Source organism: Aphidius gifuensis, linkage group LG2, assembly GCF_014905175.1.
Source record: "Aphidius gifuensis isolate YNYX2018 linkage group LG2, ASM1490517v1, whole genome shotgun sequence".
Taxonomy (NCBI): Eukaryota; Metazoa; Arthropoda; class Insecta; order Hymenoptera; family Braconidae; genus Aphidius; species Aphidius gifuensis.
Window position 1 is genome coordinate 5,350,511 of NC_057789.1, and position 24,447 is coordinate 5,374,957.

At 25.6% G+C, this 24,447-nt stretch overlaps 8 protein-coding genes across 13 annotated transcripts; 3 read left to right on the forward strand and 5 right to left on the reverse strand.

Annotated features, from left to right (window-relative positions):
- Nucleotides 1-92: 92 nt before the first annotated feature.
- On the reverse strand, nt 93-2,168 carry LOC122848600 (putative uncharacterized protein DDB_G0271606). 3 transcript variants are annotated; one of them, XM_044146783.1, is made up of 3 exons: nt 1,972-2,168; nt 552-1,643; nt 93-480 (listed from the first exon to the last, which is right to left on the reverse strand). In XM_044146783.1, the coding sequence occupies exons 1-3, from the start codon at nt 2,012-2,014 to the stop codon at nt 95-97; spliced, it is 1,521 nt and encodes a 506-aa protein (XP_044002718.1). In that variant the 5' UTR covers nt 2,015-2,168; the 3' UTR covers nt 93-94. The 3 variants fall into 3 exon arrangements, with proteins under 3 accessions (XP_044002718.1, XP_044002717.1, XP_044002719.1); XM_044146782.1 differs by having other exon boundaries at nt 552-1,652; XM_044146784.1 differs by lacking the exon at nt 1,972-2,168 and adding an exon at nt 1,799-1,858 and having other exon boundaries at nt 552-1,652.
- A 253-nt stretch (nt 2,169-2,421) lies between these two features.
- On the reverse strand, nt 2,422-3,474 carry LOC122849412 (protein tumorous imaginal discs, mitochondrial-like). Its single transcript, XM_044148109.1, has 3 exons — nt 3,160-3,474; nt 2,678-3,045; nt 2,422-2,430 (listed from the first exon to the last, which is right to left on the reverse strand). Exons 1-3 carry the CDS (start codon nt 3,326-3,328, stop codon nt 2,422-2,424), a joined length of 546 nt encoding a protein of 181 aa, XP_044004044.1. The 5' UTR covers nt 3,329-3,474.
- A 371-nt stretch (nt 3,475-3,845) lies between these two features.
- LOC122849414 lies at nt 3,846-5,014 on the reverse strand. The gene is made up of 2 exons (XM_044148110.1): nt 4,451-5,014; nt 3,846-4,339 (listed from the first exon to the last, which is right to left on the reverse strand). Exons 1-2 carry the CDS (start codon nt 4,623-4,625, stop codon nt 3,846-3,848), a joined length of 669 nt encoding a protein of 222 aa, XP_044004045.1. The 5' UTR covers nt 4,626-5,014.
- A 44-nt stretch (nt 5,015-5,058) lies between these two features.
- On the forward strand, nt 5,059-9,355 carry LOC122848598 (protein tumorous imaginal discs, mitochondrial-like). Of its 3 annotated transcripts, XM_044146778.1 has the most exons (7): nt 5,059-5,157; nt 6,639-6,838; nt 7,073-7,548; nt 7,653-7,916; nt 8,010-8,454; nt 8,627-8,748; nt 8,858-8,986. In XM_044146778.1, the coding sequence occupies exons 2-6, from the start codon at nt 6,643-6,645 to the stop codon at nt 8,731-8,733; spliced, it is 1,488 nt and encodes a 495-aa protein (XP_044002713.1). In that variant the 5' UTR covers nt 5,059-5,157; nt 6,639-6,642; the 3' UTR covers nt 8,734-8,748; nt 8,858-8,986. The 3 variants fall into 3 exon arrangements, with proteins under 3 accessions (XP_044002713.1, XP_044002712.1, XP_044002714.1); XM_044146777.1 differs by lacking the exon at nt 8,627-8,748 and having other exon boundaries at nt 8,858-9,355; XM_044146779.1 differs by lacking the exon at nt 8,858-8,986 and having other exon boundaries at nt 8,627-8,749.
- On the reverse strand, nt 9,072-12,259 carry LOC122848601. Of its 2 annotated transcripts, none has more exons than XM_044146786.1 (6): nt 12,182-12,259; nt 11,664-12,057; nt 11,044-11,313; nt 10,645-10,974; nt 10,355-10,582; nt 9,072-10,294 (listed from the first exon to the last, which is right to left on the reverse strand). In XM_044146786.1, the coding sequence occupies exons 2-6, from the start codon at nt 12,019-12,021 to the stop codon at nt 10,038-10,040; spliced, it is 1,443 nt and encodes a 480-aa protein (XP_044002721.1). In that variant the 5' UTR covers nt 12,022-12,057; nt 12,182-12,259; the 3' UTR covers nt 9,072-10,037. The 2 variants fall into 2 exon arrangements, with proteins under 2 accessions (XP_044002721.1, XP_044002720.1); XM_044146785.1 differs by having other exon boundaries at nt 9,078-10,294; nt 11,044-11,319.
- Nucleotides 12,260-13,440: 1,181 nt separating this feature from the next.
- LOC122848602 (beta-1,4-glucuronyltransferase 1-like) lies at nt 13,441-15,344 on the forward strand. Its single transcript, XM_044146787.1, has 3 exons — nt 13,441-14,053; nt 14,135-14,719; nt 14,849-15,344. Exons 1-3 carry the CDS (start codon nt 13,517-13,519, stop codon nt 15,065-15,067), a joined length of 1,341 nt encoding a protein of 446 aa, XP_044002722.1. The 5' UTR covers nt 13,441-13,516; the 3' UTR covers nt 15,068-15,344.
- Nucleotides 15,345-15,998: 654 nt separating this feature from the next.
- Nucleotides 15,999-21,417, reverse strand: LOC122848603 (wee1-like protein kinase 2). The gene is made up of 4 exons (XM_044146788.1): nt 20,872-21,417; nt 19,141-19,480; nt 18,183-19,065; nt 15,999-18,089 (listed from the first exon to the last, which is right to left on the reverse strand). The coding sequence occupies exons 1-4, from the start codon at nt 21,098-21,100 to the stop codon at nt 17,766-17,768; spliced, it is 1,776 nt and encodes a 591-aa protein (XP_044002723.1). The 5' UTR covers nt 21,101-21,417; the 3' UTR covers nt 15,999-17,765.
- Nucleotides 21,418-22,338: 921 nt separating this feature from the next.
- On the forward strand, nt 22,339-24,134 carry LOC122848604 (prenylated Rab acceptor protein 1). Its single transcript, XM_044146789.1, has 5 exons — nt 22,339-22,715; nt 22,817-22,907; nt 23,210-23,443; nt 23,517-23,716; nt 23,785-24,134. Exons 2-5 carry the CDS (start codon nt 22,828-22,830, stop codon nt 23,889-23,891), a joined length of 621 nt encoding a protein of 206 aa, XP_044002724.1. The 5' UTR covers nt 22,339-22,715; nt 22,817-22,827; the 3' UTR covers nt 23,892-24,134.
- The last annotated feature ends 313 nt before the right edge of the window (nt 24,135-24,447 follow it).

The window sequence follows — 24,447 nt, forward strand, 5'->3', positions numbered from 1 at the left end:
ATGATATGCAATAATAAATATAATTCATATGAATTTATCATGAAAAATTATCATATTGTTACTTTATTTTAATTCTCAATATTGCACTTAAATATTAATTATTAAAATCATTTAATTGTTGTGTTAGTGGCTGAATTCTTACTGGTTGCATTGTGCGATTTCTTGTTAATTGCATAACTTTTTTTTTTTTTAAATCTCCACATAATTGACAATTTAATTCTTTACAGTCTTTATAATGTTCAATAAGTTTTTTTGATAATCCACATTGTACATCTTTACAGGCAGAGTTTGGAGAACAAGTTTTCATGTGATTTAATTTTTCTTTCATGTTAGAACATTTTGCTACTGAGCATTGATAAGTTTGATTATTTAATTTAGCTCTGGCTTCTGTTTGCATACACACATTTGAATGAACAATCATTTTCAATTGATTTTGAAATCTTTTAATTGTTTCTGGTGATATTTTTTGAACTGGTATACCTGGAATATTCATAATAAAATTTAAAAATTATCAAGTATTTATTTATGATTTAATAACAGTAATAATTTACCTGATTGAACAGAATTTTGACTGAGAACAACACGTTGTTGTTGTTGTTGTTGTTGTCGTTGTAGTTGCTGTTGTTGTTGCTGTTGTTGATATTGTGGTGGTGGTGGTGGTGGTGGTAGTTGTAGTTGTTGTTGTTGTTGTTGTTGTTGTTGTTGTTGTTGCAATTGATTTTGTACTCTAATTTGTTGCATTCTTTGACCTGGTGCTAATTGTTGTAATCTTTGTACAAGAATTTGTTGTGGTCTTTGAATAACAACTTGATTTGATTTACTCATTATAATTTGTGACTTTGGTATTGCAGTTAATTGTGATCTTGAAACAGCAATTAATTGTTTTCTTGGTAAAGCATTTAATTGTGATCTTGGTATGGTAATTAATTGTCGTCTTGGTGCAAAATTTGATTGAGATTTTTGTACTAATTGTTGTGGTTGCTGTATCAGTTGTATTTGTTGATTTTGTGAATAATTATATTGATTTGTATCATTCATTTCAACTTTTATCACTTGATTTAAATTATTAAATTCATTTTTAATTGGTTCTTGTCTTGATTGAGATACCATATTTGGCTGTTGATGTGTAAATTGTTGTGAATCTTGATTTACTTCATTCATTTCAACTTTTATCATTTTATTTGAATAATTAAATTCATTTTTAATTGGTTCTTGTCTTGACAGAGTTACCATGTTTGGCTGTTGATGACTAAATTGTTGTGAATCTTCATTTACTTCTTCTTTTTCAATTTTTATCACTGGATTTGACTCTTGGCTTGACAGAGCTGACATATTGGATTGTTGATGAGTAAATTGTTGTGAACTTTGCTGATTTTTTTGGGCATGAAGCTTTTGTTCTTGTTGAATGTATTGATAGACATCTGAATCATGATACTGATTTTCTTGTTGTTGTTGTTGTTGTTGTGAATTATGTTGTTGTTGCTGCTGTTGATAATTATATTGTTGTTGTTGTACAACTGTTGGTGATGGAATTGACATTTGACTTTGAGCTGGTGTTAATTTTGGCTGTGTTACTGGTATCCTTGTTGTGTTTACATAAAGCAATTCATCTGGTAATTCATTTTCAATTCGTTCCAACATTGCTTCTAATTCTGATGAATAAAAAAAATTAATAAATTAGCTAATTATCATTTTAATTAAACAAAATTTATCTTAAAAATAATTTACATTTAAAATTATTATTATTTTTCAATATATTATTTGAATAAACAATGCAAAGAATTTAATAAATATTCACCCAATATAATTTCCATGGTATTATTTGCAAAATGAATAGCAATGAACAAGAATAAAATTATTATTTATCAATTAATAGCATAAAATTTTATATAAACAATAATTATTAATAATAAATAAAATTAATGGTTAAAATAAATGAAATACTAGATGTACTGTTTTTGGTAACCTTACCTGAACGATTATATAGTTCCCATTGTTTTTCTAATTCCATCATGACAACGATATACTTAATAAATATACACAATTAACAATATATTTAATAACAAACTCATCAATATTTATCTTTAAATAACGATAAAACTTCAATAAATTAATTCACTTTTGAGGTTGTTGGTCATTTAGAATCGTTAACGATAACACGAACACGTGGGCACGTGGCAATAGCAAAAATTACGTCTTTCCCCCCTAAATGCCGGTAAAAAAAAAAAAAAAAAATGGCGAGTTTGCATAGATCCAAGTGACTACAAACACAGATGTCACTACACGGTTATTTTAATTTTTGAGCACCACCGGAAATTCGACTGCATTATTTCATCATTATTTCAAATTGCATCATTAACAAATGATAATTAATTGCAACAAATACACAATAGACGATTTAATTTTAAGTTAATTATTCTTTTATAAAGACTGAAAAGTAAATAAGACATTATCAAATTTTCGTTTTTTTATAAATTTATTTCTTTATTTACTCTATTCATTCTATTTCGGTTTTTATTTGTTTTTTTTTTTACATATATAGTTGATGCAAAAATTAAACAAGTATATACCAAATAATCCCAGCAGCTAAACCAATAAATGTCAATTTTACAAGTATTATACAAGACAAAAAAAATTCAATTAACAAATTTACCACTAGTAAAAATAAAAAAACTACCGTTACAAATAGACTAGCCATCATTAAAAATTGAGTATATGGAATTAAACTTGTAGCCCATCCCATAACACGATCTGGACCAATATCATATTTTTCTATTTCATTATTATCGTTATTATCGTTATTATCTTCATTGTCTTTCAACGCTTCATAAGCTTGTTCAACTTCTTGAAATTTTATTCTAGCTTCAAGATCATTTTCATCAGTGTCACAAAGATATTTTTTAGCCAAACAAACGTATGCTTTTTTTACATCCTCTGATGAACTATTTTTTTCAATTCCAAGAATTCTGTAATAATTATCTTTAGATGCATCTAAACAGCTTCTTGACACATGAATTTGTCGATCATTTTTAATTTTTTTAATATCTGTAATATAACATTTAAAAAATTATTATTATTATTATTATTATTTAAAAATATCAATTATAAATATCAAGAGTAGTAACCAATAAATATGATTATAATCACAGGTATACTTACATTTATTTTCACTGAATGTTGATGACCTTCCAAAAGCAGATGTAAGTGTTGCAAATTGTCTTTTACTTTCATTTGGAATAATTGTTTTAATAAATCCTAATTTAGTATTATTAATAAATAAAGAACTTCGAGATCCAAATAAGGAAGCAATAGCTTTACATGCTGCCATTTTCACTAATTTTCAATAATATAAACACGTGGATTTTGTGCAACGTAGGTGTGTGGTTGGTGTCCTTAAAAAAAGGTAAGATTGTCTAGAATAATGCAGTCGATGCAGTCGGCCAGTTGACAGACTATAGAGAACTGCCTTCTCTCAAGTTCTCTAGTCTTCTTGAATAAAAATAATAATAACAAATTTTTCTATTTAGTATTTTTAACGTTAGAGCTTAGAGATTTTTTTAATATTTCTAAGCACTACTGGAAATTTGACTGCTTTATTTCATCATCTTTTAAATTGCATGATCATTAACAAATGATAATTAATTGCAACAATTCACATATAATAGACAATTTATTTATAAATAATTAATTTTAAGTTAGTTTATATTTTATATATATTTTCAAGTTAAACATTCTTTCATTAAATAAGGCAATAACACATTTTTTTTTTGGTAAATTTATTTATTTATTATTACTTGTTTATTCTATTTTGGTTTTCATTTGTTTTTTTTTTTTAGATAAAATTACTAAAAAAGTGAAGTAAATACACACCAAATAATCCAAGCAAGTGAACCCATCACTGAGAATCTTGCAAATACCCAAACAAAATAAAATAATTGAAAATAGCAAAAAATTGCTATTAAAAATAGAAAAGTTCCAATTAAAATTGTAGTCACGTTTGTTACAATGAAATTTGTACATTTTTTAATGAAAAGCCAACCTTCTTGCATTTCCTTTTCTTCTTCTTTATTATTATCCTTAGTATCATTATTATCGTTATTATCTTTGATATCCTTCAAGGCTTCATAAGCTTGTTCAACTTCTTGAAATTTTTTTCTAGCTTCAACATCATTTTCATCAGCATCACAATATTTATTAGCCAAACGGAAGTATGCTTTTTTTATATCCTTTGATGAACTATTTTTTGGAATTCCAAGAGTTTTGTAATAATTATCATTAGGTGTATCTAAACAGCTTCTTGACACATGAATTTGACGATCATTTTTAATTTTTTTAATATCTGCATTTTAAAATTATTATTATTATTATTATTATAAAATATCAATTATAAAAATCAAGGGTATAGTAACTAGTGACTAATAAATTAGATTATAATCAAATGTATCCTTACATTTATTTTCACTGAATGTTGATGACCTTCCAAAAGCAGATGTAAGTGTTGCAAATTGTCTTTCACTTTCATTTGGAATAATTGTTTTAATAAATCCTAATTTACTATTATTAATAAATAAAGAACTACGAGATCCAAATATGGAAGTAATAGCTTTACATTTACATGCTGCCATTTTCACTAATTTTCAATAATATAAATACGTGGATTTTGTGCAACGTAGGTGTGTGGTTGGTGTCCTTAAACAAAAAGCTACTGGTTAGACGGGTTAGACTATCTATCCTGTCTCTAATGCAATCAACTAATTGAATGGAAATTTTTCTATTTCGCATTTGCAACGTTAGTAACGTTGACCACTACGGGAAATTCGAATGCATTATTTCATTATCATCTTTTAAATTGCATCAAAATGATAATTAATTGCAACAAATACACAAAAGACAATTTATTTATAAATAATTAAGATTATTAGATTGTTTTTCTATTTTATATTTTTAATTTTTCTCTCTGGGTTTTCTATCATTTGAAAAGTGAAAAGTAGAGACCTTCTTGACTAGAGATGGTCAAGAAGACATTTGATTTTAAGAATTTTCGGGAATATTCGTAAATGCTCGAGAATGCTCGAATATACAGAATGAGCACCACATAAAACAATCTCTATCTCATTTTTTGCCTGTTTTTGCCATATATTTTTTTTTTACAATTAAATCAAGAAGACTAGAAAGAAGGAGAGTCAACTCCCTGTAGTGGGGGATAGGCCAAATGGGACAAAATATGTCCTGTACCTAGAGCTTCTCAAATTTGCCAATTTGGCGCTGATTGTTCTCAGCCGTACTTATGCGCTAACTATTTTTAATAAATATTGTTATAGCGCAGGCTTATTATTCGATCATCTTAGAGCAATGTCAAAGGAATATATTTTTTAAAAATTAACAAGTAACATAAAAAATATTACTGTAATAAAATCATATCAACTTGTTCACTTGACAATAAATTTTATTTGTCAACATTACAAAAATTTGGGATGCTAGAAAAGATTGAATGTAACAAAGCTCAAATTATAAATAGTGAACTCAACTCTTTATTAAGTTACCTAGCTGACGTTGTAAATTATATCCAGTAATATTGTGTACATTTTTATCGAAGCAATTATATAAAAAAAATAATGATTTTGATGGTAGAAATATTTTTGAAAGTGCTCAATTTTTCGTAGCAAGACTCAATGTTGTTATTCAATAACAATATTTTTAATTATAACTATTAATTTCGTATTCCTAAAAATCAACAATATATTATTTGGACTTTTTTATTATGACTATTTAATAAATCAGTTATTTGTATACGATCAGCCAGCATAATTTTAATTTCAATCTTATTTTCATCTGCAGCATCACACGATTTTTAAGTTGCTGACTTAGATAATACAGCACATGGATCATCAAAACTATGATTATGTTTGTCTTGCTGCACATCTACGTTTTGGTCTCACTATTGACATTATATCAACAATGTTTGGGATTTATTGTATGAAATAATCAAATTATATCTTCTTCTTGAAAATATAGTTCACAAAAATTGTTAACAAATAACAACTATCACATTAACACATGTTACACGAGCATCCTGCAGAAAATAAGAAACATGAAAATAGTAAACAAAATTTAAATTCAATGATTATCAGTAGAAAAGTTAATAAATAGGGTTTTAACAAAAACAAATACATCAATGATTTTATAAGCATGCAAGAAGTATGATTTTTTAAACATCAAATAATGATAAACTGTTAACATAAACAAAAACAATTTAATTCTGGCAAGAATTCTTTTTTATCAAAGTGTTGGTCTAACGATGTTGAACTTACTTATTTTTGGTATCTGAAAAAGCCGTCAAATCACTCTTGTTTTGGTTTTAAGCACTTTTGATGCAACAAACTCGTGGAATATTTACGTATAATTTTGATATAAACATATATATAAATTACATGACAGAAAAAAAAAAAAATCAAAAACGCTATCCCAAACGAATCTGCGCTATAACAATATTTATTAAAAATAGTTAGCGCATAAGTACGGCTGAAAACAATCAGCGCCAAATTGGCGAATTTGAGAAGCTCGAGGTACAGGACATATTTTGTCCCATTTCTAATGTACGGAGTTGACTCTCCTTCTTTCTAGTCTTCTTGAATTAAATACATGTGTCTTTTATTCAACATGGCGACCGGTAAAACTATTGCTTCAATATTTCGATCTCGTAATTTGTTAATTATTGGAAATAGTAAATCAGGATTTATTAAAACAAATGCACCAAGACAATGCGATGGATGTCGAAGACAATTTGTAACACTTACAGTTGGAGCTGGAGCTTCATCATCATACAGCAATGACAAATGTATGTATCCAAATATTAATTTATCTCTCTCATATATTACATCATTATCATCATTTTCAATTATCAATAAACCCTCTAAATTATCATCTAAATTAAGCTCCAAATATTTCAAATTATAATTACACAATTATTTCAAACTGTCAAATTGTGTAAATATATATTTATTTTTTTTTTAAAACAATTAATCTCTAACCTCAACTAATTATAATTTTTTTTTCTTAATAAATGTTACAGATATTAAAAAAATACAAACAATTAATCGACAATTTCATGTATCAAATAGTCTAAGTGCACCAAAAAAAAGTTACTATGATATTTTGGGAGTAGCAAGAAATAGTTCATCAAAAGATATTAAAAAAGCATATTATCAATTGGCTAAAAAATATCATCCTGATACAAATAAAGATGATCCTGATGCTAGAAAAAAATTTCAAGAAGTATCTGAGGCCTATGAGGTGTTGAGTGATGACACCAAAAAAAAAGAATATGATACTTGGGGTGCAACATCAGAACAAATGGGAATGGGTGGTGGTGGTGGAGGTGGTGGTTATAATGCTGGTAAAGCTGAGGGTTATACACATAATTGGAATTTTCAAACAGCTGTTAATCCAGAAGAATTATTTAGAAAAATATTTGGTGAGCATGGTTTTAAAACAGCTGACTATGAAGATTATGCTGATTCAAAATATGGATTTGGTACAGCACAAGAAGTAAGTTGCTGTTTGTTTTTTTTTTTTTTTTAAATAATTGTTTAATTATTTAAATTACATGATAAATGATTTATAAATGCTTTAATTTTATTTATTAACAATAGCTTATTATGAACCTGACATTTGGCCAAGCAGCTCGTGGTGTTAATAAAGAAATAAGTCTAAATGTCGTTGACACATGTCCAAAATGTCAAGGTTCAAGAGCTGAACTTGGAACAAAAGCAATTAAATGTCATCAATGTAATGGCACCGGAGCAGAGACAATAAGTACTGGTCCATTTGTAATGAGATCAACTTGTAGATCATGTCATGGATCAAGAGTTTATATTAAATTTCCTTGTATAGAATGTGAAGGCAAAGGACAAAGTGTAAGTTGAAATAAAGAAATAAAATTAATTTCTATTAATCAGATTAAATGTAAAGAATAACCAACAAAATCATATTTAATTATATTTGTTTAGGTACAAAGAAAAAAAGTAATTGTTCCAGTACCAGCTGGTGTTGAAGATGGTCAAACAATTCGTATAGCAGTTGGCAACAAAGAAGTATTTGTAACATTCCGAGTTGAAAAATCACGCTATTTTAAACGTGATGGTGCTGATATTCATACTGATGCTGAAATATCACTTGCACAAGCTGCACTTGGTGGTACAATACGTGTTAAAGGTGTTTATGAAGATCATACTGTTGTGATAAAACCTGGTACAGCATCACACAATAAAATACGTTTAAATGGTAAAGGCATGAAAAAAGTTAATACCATTGGACATGGTGATCATTATGTTAATATTAAAATAACAGTACCAACATATTTAACTGATAAACAAAAAGCTTTATTAATGGCTTATGCTGAACTTGAAAAAAATACACCAGGAACAATTGATGGAGTTACAACTAAAACAGATGGTAAGATTGACATTTATTAAATTGATAAATTGTTATTAATTTTTATGTGTATATTTTATTCTGTACCACTTGATATCGCTTGAGTTTTTAAAATTGTCTAACAACGATTAAAGTGCCATTTAATTATTTTTGATTTATACCTTCAAATATTTATTTTCAATATTGTTTTTAGGCACAAAGGATAAAACTCAAGCGAAACAAGAGGTACAGGGTGATGAAGATAATAATTCTAACGAGGATGGTTTACTTGGTAAAATTAAACGAGCAATATTTGGATAAATATTACTCATTTGTGTAAGTTGAAAGAAAAAAAAAAAATACATAGATTAATAACTTGTAAATGATGATATATATTTTTTTATATTTTATTTTAAATATATCTATTATTGTTTTGTAATTTTAGGAACAAAAGAATGCTATGATGGTCCTTTAGAATTATTAAAACTGATTCGTCAGGCTTTGAGTGACATACCACTACCAACATCAGAGGATTTAAAAAAATCCATACCAGATGGTCCTGGTGATATACCACAAACCAATAAACCATCATCAGAATCTAGTAAAGATCAAATTGAAAAAAAAGAAGATAATGACATGAAAATGAAACAAAAAATTAATTAAATTTTAAGACTAGAATTTTTTAATAAATTTATTCCTTTCATACAAAACAAAAATAATGAAAAAGAAAGAAATGTTTTTATAATATACACAAATAAATTGGCCAACAATTATTGTTATTTCTAACGTTATAAATAAATTAAATTTAACCACGGCCAAAGACAAAGAGGACAAATAGAAATGGTAACATAAAAAAAAAAAAAAATAAAACTTACGTATAGCAAGTTAATCGATGACATGTTATAACACGTAAAAATTGAATAAATTGTTCTTAAAATTTTAATTAAATAATTATTTATTGTTATTATTGTGTTTTTTTTTTTATGTTATAATTTAATTAATATTTAAAACAATTATTGGAATGTTATTTTGAGATAAGGAGGGCAATTTTATGTAGAGCCAGATAAAGTGAACAAAGGGGTAAAAGGTGATAATAAAAATTTCATAATCACTAGTACAGTTTGGTCATCGATGTAATGTGCTGCTTACAAACTACAGCTTTGAACACGCGGCAACTTTTATTTTTTTTTTATTTCAAGAATTAAACACACTTGAAAATTGTGAATCGATTATTCGTTAATTATGAAAATACTTTTATCATTTTATAACCGACACACATAAACACTATAGAATAACACTCAATTATATTAAAAACTTTTATTTTATTTAGTTTTTGTTTTTTAAAAAAAAAAGTTTATTTTAAATAATGAGTATTTGTGCTTGATAGCATAGTTCAATTTAAACTCATTTAACACATTTTATTTATTTTAAATTGTCTTGTCTCTTGGCATTGATGATTGATTAAATTTAAAAATCATTTGCAAGTGTTTTAATCATTTGAATATTGATTAAATAGCAAGCAATAATAGTCATGCTATAAATCAAGTTTTATTTTTATTTTTTTTATTATCCAGGGTTAAATGTTGAATTCAATATTTAATAATCGATTTGTTGTGTAGAGTTTATTATGCTTCAGTTAGTAGGCCATATTTTAAGCCAATATTTGTTAAACTTTCAGTTGCTGATACACGTAAAACAGCAACAGTTACTGCTGCAATTGTCACAGCACCTTCAAGATATATACCATAAAAAATTCTAACTAAGCCAGATGTTGTTGCTAGACCTCCAGCAGCTGTAAAATCCAGTGGAAATAATAAACTAGCAGCAAGTGGTCGTAATCTTGCCGTTCCAAAACACAATATTCCAATTGTATAATAAAATCCTTTAAAATTAAAACACAATTATCAACTAATAAATTATTTAATCATAGTAATAAACATACCTATCAATATAAATGGTACAACTCTGACCCATTTTGGTACTTTAAGATCAGTTGATGATTCTTCTGGATCATTTTTATATTTTTTATCAATACCTAATTTTTGTAATCTAATTGCAAGTAAAAGTCCAATATTTAATACAAGAAGAAAATGTAATGGTATTCCAATTGCAGCAAATATAACAGCAACAATTCTACCTGGTGTTGTACGTGGTACTGGTGCACCAAAACCTAAAACAAATAATAAAATTAATCATCAATTTAAATCGTTTAATTATTTTGATAAATATTACCTAATGTTGTTATGAGTGACACAGAAAAAAGAAAACATCCTGGTAATGTCCACAATTGTCCACTGTTACCACCTTCACCATAACCAGCATTAACAGCTTGAAGTAAAATTTTTTCATGTTTAGCAACATATTGAGCAACTTTATTACTCCAAAGTGGTTCTAATTCATCTTCTGATGATTTTAATTGTCTTAATTCAGTTGCTAAATCAACAGCAAGATCTTTTTGTAAATTTTTAAGTTCAAATACTTGTGCACGTTCACGTGGACCTTCTGTTATGTAAAATGCTGCAGCACCAGCAATTGTCCAAAATAATAATACCCATGCAAGACCTAAAAATATATTAATACATTAATAATACGTACTTGAATTAATAATTATTATTTTTAATTATTATCTACCAATTTGACAAAGAAGAATTCTTCCAATAAATCTTATATGACTCCATAGCTTTGTTGCTAATTTTTGATTATCTGTGGCTTCTTCATCAACAGTGTCTTTTATTATTGGAAAAATTCTTAAACGATAAGGACCATCACCAACGTGTGTTTGTACTCCTGTTGATTTAATTGTTGATGTTGATGATGATTGTCTTGGTTCTTGTTGTTCGTCTTTTAATTCAACAGACAAGTCTTCTGATATTGTACAAGAACCAAAAGACACTGGAGTGCCTGTTACTTGAAAAAATAGAAATTAAATAATCACCATTAATATAAAATTAAATTATCTAAAAAAATATAAAAATAATTTTTTTTTAACAACAATATTTAATATTGTTGTTTAAATAATTTAAATACACTTTTTTTATTTTTTCTTTTTTTTTTTCTATTAACACTATATGCCTTTGTTCACACACTCGTCGAAATAAAATTATAAATGTTTTTAAATCAATTTTCTGAATGACCCAGAATAATAATATTTCAATTTAAAAAATTTTAATTAAATTAATTACTATTGATTTAGCCAATTGAGACACTTTTAAGATATGATAATTTTAAATATTTTTTTTTTGTATTTTTACCTGTCGTGCAAACAATTTCACCGTCATCTTCTTCATCATCACGTCGTTCAGTCATTTTGACACGAAATTGAGTTATACGTGTACGTTTATATTTTTTAATTGATGTAATTGTTTGTGTATTAATATCTCGTGGATGCACTGTATTTGCAAGACGTGAAAGACGATGAGCTCGTTTTTTTGGTAAATTATTAAGTAAAATTGGAATTTTTGTATCAAAATGATTATTTTTAACTGGTGATACATGTCGTATACGTCCTGAGACTGATTTTACAACGTCTCGTTGACGTCTGACCGCTGACGAGGGTGGTCTTCTCAATTCCAGTGGTGACGGGGGTAATGGAAATGTCGGTACTTCCATACGCGAAACTATACCAGCTTTAATTTAACATCCATTCTTAAATCAATAAAAAAAAAAATACATTTACATATCAGGTAAAACAATTTTCCTTGATAAATTATTATATATACTTTTTAAATTAATTTATAAAAATATCTATATATTAAAAATAATAATTTACCTTGGTTTTTTAAATTTAATCATAATTAAATTGGCAGGGATTTAGTGTCCTCGGTTACAGTCAACATTTGACTGATTAATTATGATAATATTTAGCAGTTAGGTGTTTGCTAATCTTGCTAAAGAAAATAGATAAACTGGTAAAAATATATTCATACTTGTTTTACCGCCGCTTATTATGTATTACGCTTGCGCTTTTAATCAAAAAATCATAAATATCAAATTTAATATGCCAGAATTTGTATCAATGTTTTTTCTCCCACTCTTTATACAATTGGACATTGACAGGTTTTTTTTTTTTTTTTTTTAAATTTTTAATTAAAGGTCAGATAACTTTATAAAGTTTATAAACCTACTGTGCAAGTATATTAATTTTTTGTTGTAAAAAATATTTAAAATATATATAGAAAATTGTATGATAAAATTTTCCATTTAATTTGTCAATTTTTTAGTATCATTATTAGTTAAAATTTTTGTTAATTAAAATTAATTTTAATGGCTCAATTTTGAGATGATAATTTGAAATGTTTATTTTATTTTTATTTTACTATGATTTCTCTGATGGATTGTTATAGTTAATTTGAGGAATTCAAAGGATAGTTAATTTGATGATTGAATTGTTGCAAAAATTAGAACAAAAAGTTTATATTTGAAATGAAAAGTTTATCGTCTTGTAATTCTGTCAATCAAATTAGTGGGTCGTCGTTACTCTTGACGTATTCCAACACGAGTCAAATCTCAGCCCCATTTAATGAATGATGTGTGCATACAATGTATTTCATATCGATTAATCTTTGATTAACCAACTATTAAACCCCTTCATTCAAAAGTTACAACGTAAAAGAAAGACTGAAATTAAATTAACTTTTATCGATTCTCTTGTAAACCATCAATTGCCACTAAAAGAAAAAAGCATTTGACTTGACTGATATTTTAAAATTCAAAAATCTCATTAAAAATAAGCCAACACCTGTCTCAATCATAAAAGAAATATTTCGAAATTTAATTACAAATTTCTTGGAGAAAAAAAATAAATTTTTATGATTACTTTTTACAGGCCAAAAAAAAACAAATCAAACATAAATTGATCCTTCATTTACAGATAGAAATTTTCGATTGAGATTTATTTAATTTAAAAAACCAAAAATACAACCATTAAGGGCTCAGAGGGTAAAAGTCTCGTCCCTGAGTCTTGCGCTATTTGTGAATCGATTGACATGTAAAGAAAAAAAAAAAGCTCAGTTGTACCTTACACTCACATGTTACTCGAAATGTTTTCAAGGTGTAATAATAGTAACAACAACAACTTAAACTAAATTTAAAAAAAAAAATAGGAATGCGTTTTTATTTACGTCGTATTTTATTAATATTAAGTATATTAATATTTTTAATAATTGGTACAAAATTATTAGCTGATAAAAATCTTTTAATAAATATTGATCATGATGTATTGTCATCAGTTATAAACAAATATCAAGATGTTAATATAATTGCGCCTGCGTATGCACCTGGTATTTATATGTCAGGTATATATCCTAAAAATACAACATCATGTTCATGGAATTGGGGATTACCTGAAATTTTAACTTACTCATCATCAAAATTGATGAAAAGTCCTGAAATTGGTGATAAAAGTCCATATAAAATATTGCCATTTATTATAAAAGGTAAAATGACAAATAATGATGATAAAAAATTACCTGAATTAACACTTTGTACACATGCAACTGCTGATCAAGTTTATAATATTGTGGAAATTGTTAAAAGATGGGAAGGACCAATTAGTCTTGCTATTTTTACACCTGGAATTGATGCTGGTATTGCTGTTGATTTACTTGAACGTGCATGTCATTGTGAACCACAAATGTTTAAGGTTTTAATTATTTTTTTGTTGTTCTTGTTGTTGTTTATATTAAATATTTATTTTAGCAATAAATTAAATTTATATTTATAGGTATCTGTTCATTTAATATTCCCAGCTGGTCGTCCACCAGCATTATCATCAAATTATTATTCAAAAAGTGATTGTGCAGCATCAGATATACAACAACGTTCAACTGAAAGAAAATTAAATAATATTATTTATCCAATAAATGTTGCTAGAAATATTGCACGTCAACAATCACAAACATCACGAGTTCTTGTATCTGATATTGAGCTATTACCAAGTGATAAATTAGCAAGTGGTTTTTTAAATATGATACATAATAAACCAATTAAATTTGGTTTAATATTTGTTGTTGCTGTATTTGAAATTGAAAGCACTGAATTAATACCAAATAATAAAAGTGAATTATTAAAATTAATAAATGATGGATTAGCTGTTTATTTTCATAAATATGTATGTTTACATTGTCAAAAATTTCCTGGTTTAACAAGATGGATATTGAGAAATGATCCTGGTAAAGTTAGACCATTAATTGTAACTAAACGTGAATTTCCACATCACAGATGGGAGCCAATATTTATTGGTACAAAAGATGATCCATTTTACAATGAAAATATGTCCTGGGAAGGTAGACAAGATAAAATGGCACAAGTAAGAATTATTTTTTTTATCTTTATTATTTTTTTTCGTTAAATTTATTAATAATAATAGTTTTTTTTTTTTTTTTTTTTTTTCCATTCTTAATTTATATATTTAAATTTGATTTTATTTTTTTTTTAGATGCTTGAAATGTGCTTGATGAATTATCGCTTAATAATACTTGATGGTGCATTTCTTGTTCACTCACCAGGAATAAAACGTAAATCAATCAAATCATCGTTACATGATTCAACATATAATTTTATACGTACTCAGGAAAAATATAATTCACGTATTTATCAAATTTTAACGAGAAAATTGCTCAAAAAATATCCAGCTAATCGAAGATGTCGACAATAATATAAACACTATTAAAATTATTATAATTTTTTTTCATTTTTTTTAACATTTTCAAATGACAATTTATAAAAAAAAAAAATAATAAGCCATTCAGATGATAATAATTAGAATTAATTAGAGTATACATACATACTAATATATATCACCATGTATATTTTTAAAATTTAATATTTAAATTATTAAAAATGTGTTTTTCTTTTTTAATATTTTATCTGATCAAACATTATTGTCAACAGACGCACATTTAAATTTTTAAACTATTATTAAATTTATAAATTTTACTTATCTAAAAATTAAGAAAATAATAATAATAATAATGTAGACTTATAAAATATAAGTCTAGATAATAATAGAAAAAAAAAGGAATTGAATAAAAAATAATTAAAAAAAAAAAAAAAAAAACAATTTATACACTAAAAGTAAATAACTTTGTATCGTTATTTTTTTTTTTATTATTTTTTTTTTTCTTCTTCGTCTTGTTTACCATAATTTCGGTATAATAATCATAATAATTAATAATAAAAAATAATAATAAGATATAGTTGCGAATAATGTAAAACAACAAATTGGTTTTGTTCGCTTTTTTTTTTAAATTGGCATTATACCGCATGCCATTTTTTAATTATTAATTTTTTTTTAAATTTTATTATTCTAATAATCTAACTGTTTATTTATTTATTTTTATTTTTTTATAAAAAAATTGTTATTTTATAATTTTGGACCATTTTTGTATTACGTTTTGTTTGAAAAAAAATTATTTTTTTTTTTTTTTTATTTATTTAATAATTAATTTAACGTATTCACAAATGTTTTTAATTTTTTTTTTTTTTTTTTTCTTTATCATTACAAAGTTGTTGTCAATCAAAAATTATGTAGGTTTTTTTTTTTTTTTTCGTATTTTTGTTTTTTTTTCTATACACATGGTTTGATCGATTGAGAGTGGCTGTAAAATACATCATGCAGTATTTAAGAGGAAAATGAATTTTAATCAAATGGAGTTTTTTTTATGGGTGTAAATTTAAACGTGGCTTTAAATGTGACTAGGGAAACAAAAAAAAGAAACAATAATATTAACTGAATATAGTGCATGATGCATTTTACAGGCACTCTTTTACAAATGAAAAAAAAAAAAAAGACTTTTTTAAATTTTTAAATTTTAGTCTTCATTCTTTAACTATAAATGTAAATAAAAAATTAAAAAAAAAAAAAGACTTATCTAGTTTCTAGTGAAAAATAGCTGTGTTAACTTAAATATATAAACATGTCGGTCATTTAATTATTTTGTCATGTACACACAATAAAACACAAAGATGATTATTTTTTTTTTCTACACTGCTGTACATAACTGAATAAATTTAAAAAAAAATTATTGATAAAATACAATACATTGGTTTTTCAATGTGTAAGATTTAAAAAGAAAAATATATAATGCTTAGAAAAATATGGGGGAAATACGTACACATTAATTTAACATGTTAAAAGTTTTTTTTTTCTTTTACCCCATATTTCTCTAATGATTAGTATTTTCTTTTTTTTTTTTTTAACGAATATTAAAAAACCACGTGGCAACAATAGTCCGAAAAATAATTTTGTTTTTTTGTAAATTGTTCAATTATTATTTTACAGTTATTTATTTATAAACGACAAATCAATTTTTATAATTAAAGAATTATTGAATTATAACGAAAAACTATCAAAAATTTTATTTATAAAATAGAAAAAGATTAATCGTATCAAATTGTTTAGTTTTTTCATTGTTGTATTGTATTTTTTGTCAATTTTTTTTTTTATTTTATTGAATAATTATCGTGTCTTTAACTGATTTTGTACGCAGAGTAAAATCTTATTCAAAATTGTTTTTAAATTACAGTAATTTTTAAAAAATAAAATTGTTTTTGTTAGGTAGTTTGATAATTAATTGTAAAAACAGCATGCATAAAAACTGTTTAATAATATTTTTCACTTGAGCATTCGTTGATTATAGAAAAAAAAAATGCAAAAAGAAAAAAAAAAAAAAAATTGGTGCACTATTGGATTAACAATCACATGATGCATCAAAAAAAAAAAAAAAAATGAAAAAAAATTTGAGGAAAAAAACTGTAATTGAATTGAACATAAAAAATATTTCAATACTTTTTTTTATTTAAATGAAGTAAAAAAAATGAATCGAACGTTGTGATAATAAAAGGTAAAATCTAAGAATATAAAATTTTAAAATAAACGATAAGTTTATGATTAAGATTGAAAAGAAAAAGAGAAAAAAAGAAATTATATGTATAATTATTAATACTATATGAAAAGAAAAAAAAAAAAAAAAAAAGATAAATATTTCTTGAGCTGTTGAATTTTTTATTTAAAAAAAAAGAAACAAAAGCTCAACATGAAATTATTTTCCAGTAAAAAAAAAAAAAAAAAAAACTACAACATAATGAGTATAAAACTAGGTTCAAGATTTTACCCTGCGTACATATATAAAATAATTTTTAAATATCTCAAAAGGGTTGGTATTGACTTTAAATTGAATATCACTTACTACCTAATGTTAACTGGATATATCACATTATCAAGGCACCACCAGGTACCATAACCACCCCAGCCATTCATTTTACAACTCAAACTACTTTTATTAATTGTTTTTTTTCCAGCTGGATTATTTTTATTATTGTATTATTAACGAAGGTGGAGATAAAAACATTATTTAAAAATTCGTTGTACTGTAACTACGATTAACATTTTTACCAGTTTTACGTCCTCCAGTTCTTGTTGGTGTATGTCTTAGGCTATATCCAGATTGATTAAAACGATTTAATGGACTTACTGGTGATAAATTTGGTGAATTAAGGCCAATTTTACGATAAGCTTCTTCAAGTTGTTTTGATAATATTTCATTTTTTGATTTAAGAGATATTAATTCACGTTCTAATTGTGCTTTTGATTTTGGTGTTTCACCTTGATTAAGTGCTCGATGAGCTAATATTTCAGTTGCTGATGGTCTTGACATTGGATTTGGATGTGTCATAGACTAAAAAAAAAAATAAATAATAATCATTAAAATTAATTGATTGATTGATGAGTTAGATAATTATTAAAATATAAATAAAAATTATGGCATTACCTTTAAAAGTTGATTAAAATGTGTTGATATTTTTGGAAGAAATTTAAGACCACCATTTCTAATTTCATGCCATTCTGGACCATTTTTAGGTAATGGACCACCACCAGCAGCTTCATAAATAGTTAAACCAAGTGCAAATACATCAGCTTTACTTAAATGTGAAAAATCTTCACGTAATATTTCATTTGGTAAATATCTACAATCACCTTCTTCAACTTGTGGATTATTCATTGATGTAACATGACCAAGATCACCAAATTTATATGTTATATCAAAATCAACAGTTTCTTCTTCATCAAAACCATCATCAGCTGAATCATAATTTGTTGATAATAAACGTCTTTCTTTTGATATAAATATATTACCTGGTTTAATATCCATATGTACTAATTGCATATTATGAATATATGTTAAACCATCAGCCAATTGTGCAACTAATTTTTGTAATTCATACATTGTAAATGAACGTCCTTCTTCACGCATATTATTTATTATTTCAGCAAGACTACCACCATTACAATATTCATTTTGTATTATCATATGATTATCCTCAGCCCATGCTGAATAATAACGTACAACATGTTTATGTGAACCAAGTACAGCATGTGCATATACTTCATTTAATGCATTTTTTTCATTAACACTACCAGCAATTGGTTTTAAACTTTTTTTAATTGCATAAACACAGCCATCTAAACGATTAATACATTTATATACTGATCCAAATTCACCAGAACCAATTAAACCAACTTCATGAAATTCTTGATAATAACGTGGTATATTTGATTCTTGTAATGCAACACGTTTTGTTGGTTGTTCCATTTCATTATCTGAATCTGTATCAGCTAAATCAAATTTTGGTATACAAAGACCAGTTGGTGATCTGTAAATAATTTAAAATTAAAACAACATTATTTTATTTATAAAATATAAAATGTCTTTATATTAATTAACAAACCTTTTTAAACTACGTTTTGATCTACTTCTTTTTCTTGCTGTTAACATCATACCATTTGGAGTAAATGGATTAACATTTGCTGCTGGTTTATCAGATTTACTTTGATATGATGAAGCAACTGGACGTGCTTTGTCTGTTGTTACATGTGACCTTGTATTTTTAACTGGTACTGGTGTTTGCATACTCGATTTCTCCATAATTGTTTTTGGTGTTGCAGGAGCATCAAATAACCTCAGGGCTCTTACTCGTTTATATGGTGGACTAGCTACTGAATTGTCTGTCGATAATCGTGATTGTGGTCCACTTTCACGATGGTAGCCAACACGATGTCCTGTTGGACCTTGAAATTAAAATTATTTTAAAATACATTATTACTTTTTTTTCCTTATTTAAAATCAATTTATCATCATGCAAGTTTTTTTGTTCCTTATTTAATTATTTTTTTTACATGCTTATGGAGATAAATTGAAAAATTGTCTTTAAATTTATTTTATATTTGACTCAATCTTTCTTTATTCTCCATTTTATATTTATATTTTTTTATCTTGTCAAAAAATTCATGCCAATTTGTAATGTTTTCGTGAAATTTTTGTAGATTTTTTTTTTTTATTTGTTAGTTGTTTTTATGTGGAATTATTTTGTCAGTGTTAAAGTAAATTTAATTTTTAAATAAATAAAAAAAAAAAAACATAAATAACCATACCAAAAACACCATTTATTATTTCAATTTTATGGCAAGTCAATTTGACCTACAAATTTCCTGCGTTAATTGGGCCAAAATATTTATACATCGCCAATAACGCAAAAAAAAAAAAAATCCATTTAATTGACTTTTAATATCATTCTATTTTTTTTTTTTAATTGAACAATTTTTATAATTATTTCTCATTCTATATAAATTGCAGCAGGACTTACATTGTAAATCTACACCCATTGCAAAACGCTCCAGAAAAAAATTATCATCAACCATAATAATCCAATTATTTAATTTTTCTAACTGCTCAAATTTTATTTCAATTAATTGTTTATGTTTTGTTTTTTTTTTTTTTTTACCTATTTATCTTTTATTTATTTTATTCAATTTTTTTTTTTTTTTTATTTCTTCAAAAATCTATTTCACAATCACAATTAAAAAACAAAAAAAAATACTAATTAGCCTGTATTGAAAAATATATTCTCAATCAAAAGAAAAAAAATTGGAATAAATTAAAAATTACATTTAAAAATCACACAATGCTTTGATGAGTCACTAAATTTGTGTTGGTCATTATAAATCTTCAAGATGTTAGCTAAAATATAAAAGAAAAATAAACTCAAAAAAAAAAAAATAAAAATAAACAATACAATGAAAAGTATAAACAAATAAATAAAAATGAAAAAAAAAAAAAAAAACAACAAAATTAAAATAAAATGATAAATAAAAATAAATAAAAAAAAAAACGAAAATTAATTTATTATTTTGTTGCTCATAATCCACAGGTTTATATATGTGTATACGTGTGTTTGTATGTGTTTGTGATGCATGTCATTGTGTGTACACACAAAGGCAAAAAAAAACACCACATAATTTCCATAAAGCGTCCATACGACATGAATAAATAATACTCAGTTTTAAACAAATAACATATATTATTATTGTAAATATAATAATAATAATAATTAATAATAAATAACAATTAAAAATAAAAAATAAATGAAAATAAATGAAAAAAAAAAAAAATATAAACTAACCTGTAATAAATATTGCTGGAGTTTTGTCATGATTATTACCAGTTGGTGAATCACAATTGGTATAATCCATTGATGGATCAAATGTTAAATTATGCGGTGATAAAGAATCTTCAGATGTATCCAATGCATCATCAACGTCGCATCCAGAACTATTTGTACGACAGCTGATATTTAATTCCTCATCAAAATCACTCTCATCAAAATTAAGTCGTTGTGTAACTGCGTCCATTTTACGTTTAATTTCATCACATAAAATTTATTACTCTTTCATTTTCACCAAAAACTTGATTTATTATTTTTATTTTTAAACTACACCCACACTCACGCACGCACACACAACACAAAATTAATTAAATTTAAATTTAAATTTAAAATAATAATAATAATTATTGTTATTATTATATTCACTGTAATCACGTGTATTTAAAATTTAAAAAAAAAGAATTCTATTTTTAGAAATAAATGATAATAGTCAACGTATATTTTAGAGTACATCCATTCAAAGGCAATTTATCCGCTATACTACCGCACCAGGTCCGCTATGGCGAGTATGCCGGTTGTCCTTTGGCCCTTTATCTATCGACCAATCAGAAACCTCGTACTTTAATGCTTGCCGAATAAAACGCGACCTGCTATTGGCTCAATCATTTACACAAAGTAGTATGGCTACAGTTGAGACGCGTCACTGATCAACTATGCATTTATTAACTATACCTATATATATATTTTGGAGTGGGGGAAAATACTATGGTTTTTACGTTCAACGAACGTCCTCCTTTCTCTTCTTATAATCTTAAAATTATCATCGTTTTTTTTTTTTTTTTTTTTTCGTATATGATGAGGGTTTTGGCCCCGGCAGTAAAAAAAAATTAAAAAAAAAGAATAAATTCATCGCCCACATATTTTTGCTCATTTTATTAATGCTTTTTCTCTCACAACTTGAATTTTTTTATTTTTTTTTTTTATTTTCGAAATCATCTTATTTGGCTTTTTAAATTTCTATGAAAAAAAAAAAAAACGTGGTTGTCTAGTTTAATCTTGCAGACAAAGAAATATCTAAATTTTTTTTTTTTTTTTATTAATAAAATGATAAATATTTATTCAACAAGTTTTTCATCTAAAAATGATTAAAATTTTTAGATGAAAAAATAAAGCCACGTGGCTTGTAGCCTTGGAATAAATGGCTTTTTAAAAATAAAAATTAAAAAACCCGATAAATCGATTTCCTTTGTCCTTGAAAAATACAGATATATATTTTCACAATAAAAAAAAAAAAATGATAGAACAAGGATCACGTTTTGAGTATATATAAAAAAGAAAAAAAAGGGTCCTGTTTGGATCGAGGGTTTTATATGCAGTTGAAAGCATTAAAATATATAAAAAAAAAAAAAAAAAGAATTTTATGTTAGGGCAGCTGCAACCTGTGGCGTGCGTAAGGAGCCGAAAAAATATATATAACAAGATGAAGGGGGGCATTAAGAGAAAAAAGAAATTGAAACCCTCAGTAAGATATATTTACGTGTGGTCTAACATATTCGGTAGCCATCAATAAACAAAGATGGTGCCTAGCAAAATTGCCGTGGAGAGAAGAGGAGAGATGACCATGAGCCATGAGGCAATCTGTGTGCACTCTGTCTTAAAAATGGCGTTGGTTGAGTGAGAAATAAAATAATAATAATAAAAGGGGCCTATATGACTGACTCAAAGCATTGTCTCTCTTTTCGTCTCTTTCTAATCTGTAAATTAAAAAGTGACGATACACGTACTCAAAAATAATAAAAAAATAAACACACACACACACATCTACAAAAATAATTATCATTAATCAGCAATATAAGCAACTGGTAAGTAAAAATAATATAATTTTAAATTATTGATTTTGCCAAAAAAAAAAAAATAAACAAGAAACCAGTTTTATTTTAATTTATTTTTTGTTGATCAACAGGAGTTAACGTGATGGAGGGTGACATAGGGATACAAATTAGTGGTGATATTGAAACACCAAATATTCAAAAACAAAATACAACAAGTAGTGGGTAAATATCATGTTATTTGCATCAATTTTTTAATCATAAAATTATCAGGATGTGTATATTTTTTTGTGACATATGTTTTTTTTTTTTTTTTAACCGACAACCTAACCTCTCTTACTGTATTTATTTTGTTGTGGTTTTTTTTTTCCATGTTGATTTTTTTTTTTTTTTTTTTTTTTTGAGGCAGGTGCAGATATTTAACTTTGATAAAAATCTATCTGCAATCAAATACCCTTGTTTTTATTATATTATTTTTATTATTGTATTATTATTTTTTTAAATATTAATTAAATTAAATTTTACAGATTTGATTTTTTGCAAATACCACAATTACAATTTGCACAACTTGGATATCCACATGCACAACAATGGATACAGGCAAAAAGAGCAACACTACGTCCATGGAGTTTATTTGTAAATTCAAATAATTTTCGTGCACCACCAAGTGTCACAAGAATTGGAAAAAGAATTGTTAAAAATGTTGAATATTTTCAAAGTAATTATTTATGTATTTTCATTGGACTTGTAATTTATTGTTTGTAAGTATATTAATTTGAAAATATTATTAATTGATTGTGAATTAATTAATTAATTAATTAATTTGTGTTACAGAATTACTTCTCCTTTGTTGTTATTGACTCTTGCAATATCACTTTTTATATGTTACAAAGTATCACAACGACATGCTAAACAAGAGTTGACATTATTCAATCACAAATTAACACTTGCACAAGTTTACATGGTTGTTTATGTTTGTTCACTTCCAATGTTTTATTTGGTTGGAGCTGGTGCTGTACTCTTCTGGGTTTTAGGTATATAAAAAAAATTATATTTATTATAAATTGTTGATATTTAATAATTAATTTTTTAAATATTACAGGTGTTTCTTCTTTTTTCATTGCAATTCATTCAACATTTTACAATATTGATTCTGTTCTTTGTCCTGGTGAGGATGAACTCAATGCTCTAGTAATGCAAGAAGTCTGAAATATAAAAAAATAAAAACACCAATAAGTAATAATAAAAATCCCAAGTGTTGTACACATTTTAATATATTTAAATTTATTTATCTTGGTTTATATTAATAATAAAAAAATATTAGAAAAATTATAAATATTTTATAGTATTTTTTATAGAGGGTAGAATCAATCTGACAATAACACCAGCTGTTTTTTTTCTTTCTTTATTTTTCTGCATTTAAAGTTTTTCTTTTTTTTTTTTTTATTTTTCGTAAAGAATAATAAAAAATAAGACGACTGAGGACCAGGTGTTTTTTAGTCTGTAGCATCTCTTGTCCTCCCATTACTCACAATATTCAGGCAAAATTTAAAAGGGCCTCGCCAACGCTCAACAGCTGCTACCATCCCACCTTTATATTTTTTTCTCATCATCATTATTATTTTTGTTTTTTTTTGTTTATCATTATATCCACAACTTGCTTCAAGGCAAATGCAATCTCTTCACTAAAAAATAAATACACATATGCAATCTCACATTTAAAAACCAAGGAAATCAACAACAAAAACAACTTTTTATTATGATT

Bases quoted from the DNA above. Each gene is read 5' to 3' on its own strand.
- LOC122848600 (XM_044146782.1), bottom strand. From the start codon at position 2,014: ATGATGGAATTAGAAAAACAATGGGAACTATATAATCGTTCAG. The intron at 1,653-1,971 runs GTAAGGTTACCA...TTTATTCATCAG, and splicing joins GGAACTATATAATCGTTCAG to AATTAGAAGCAATGTTGGAA. The intron at 481-551 runs GTAAATTATTAC...TGAATATTCCAG, and splicing joins TCAAAATTCTGTTCAATCAG to GTATACCAGTTCAAAAAATA.
- LOC122849412 (XM_044148109.1), bottom strand. From the start codon at position 3,328: ATGGCAGCATGTAAAGCTATTGCTTCCTTATTTGGATCTCGAAGTTCT. The intron at 3,046-3,159 runs GTAAGTATACCT...GTTATATTACAG, and splicing joins AACATTCAGTGAAAATAAAT to ATATTAAAAAAATTAAAAAT.
- LOC122849414 (XM_044148110.1), bottom strand. From the start codon at position 4,625: ATGGCAGCATGTAAATGTAAAGCTATTACTTCCATATTTGGATCTCGT. The intron at 4,340-4,450 runs GTAAGGATACAT...TTTAAAATGCAG, and splicing joins AACATTCAGTGAAAATAAAT to ATATTAAAAAAATTAAAAAT.
- LOC122848598 (XM_044146777.1), top strand. From the start codon at position 6,643: ATGTGTCTTTTATTCAACATGGCGACCGGTAAAACTATTGCTTCAATA. The intron at 7,549-7,652 runs GTAAGTTGCTGT...TATTAACAATAG, and splicing joins GATTTGGTACAGCACAAGAA to CTTATTATGAACCTGACATT. The intron at 7,917-8,009 runs GTAAGTTGAAAT...ATATTTGTTTAG, and splicing joins GTGAAGGCAAAGGACAAAGT to GTACAAAGAAAAAAAGTAAT.
- LOC122848601 (XM_044146785.1), bottom strand. From the start codon at position 12,021: ATGGAAGTACCGACATTTCCATTACCCCCGTCACCACTGGAATTGAGA. The intron at 10,583-10,644 runs GTAATATTTATC...TATTTGTTTTAG, and splicing joins GTCACTCATAACAACATTAG to GTTTTGGTGCACCAGTACCA. The intron at 10,295-10,354 runs GTATGTTTATTA...TTAATTTTAAAG, and splicing joins TGTACCATTTATATTGATAG to GATTTTATTATACAATTGGA.
- LOC122848602 (XM_044146787.1), top strand. From the start codon at position 13,517: ATGCGTTTTTATTTACGTCGTATTTTATTAATATTAAGTATATTAATA. The intron at 14,054-14,134 runs GTTTTAATTATT...TTATATTTATAG, and splicing joins GTGAACCACAAATGTTTAAG to GTATCTGTTCATTTAATATT. The intron at 14,720-14,848 runs GTAAGAATTATT...TTTTTTTTTTAG, and splicing joins GACAAGATAAAATGGCACAA to ATGCTTGAAATGTGCTTGAT.
- LOC122848603 (XM_044146788.1), bottom strand. From the start codon at position 21,100: ATGGACGCAGTTACACAACGACTTAATTTTGATGAGAGTGATTTTGAT. The intron at 19,481-20,871 runs GTTAGTTTATAT...TTTAATTTCAAG, and splicing joins TCCAGCAATATTTATTACAG to GTCCAACAGGACATCGTGTT. The intron at 19,066-19,140 runs GTTTGTTAATTA...AATTATTTACAG, and splicing joins TCAAAACGTAGTTTAAAAAG to ATCACCAACTGGTCTTTGTA.
- LOC122848604 (XM_044146789.1), top strand. From the start codon at position 22,828: ATGGAGGGTGACATAGGGATACAAATTAGTGGTGATATTGAAACACCA. The intron at 23,444-23,516 runs GTAAGTATATTA...TTTGTGTTACAG, and splicing joins GGACTTGTAATTTATTGTTT to AATTACTTCTCCTTTGTTGT. The intron at 23,717-23,784 runs GTATATAAAAAA...TAAATATTACAG, and splicing joins TGTACTCTTCTGGGTTTTAG to GTGTTTCTTCTTTTTTCATT.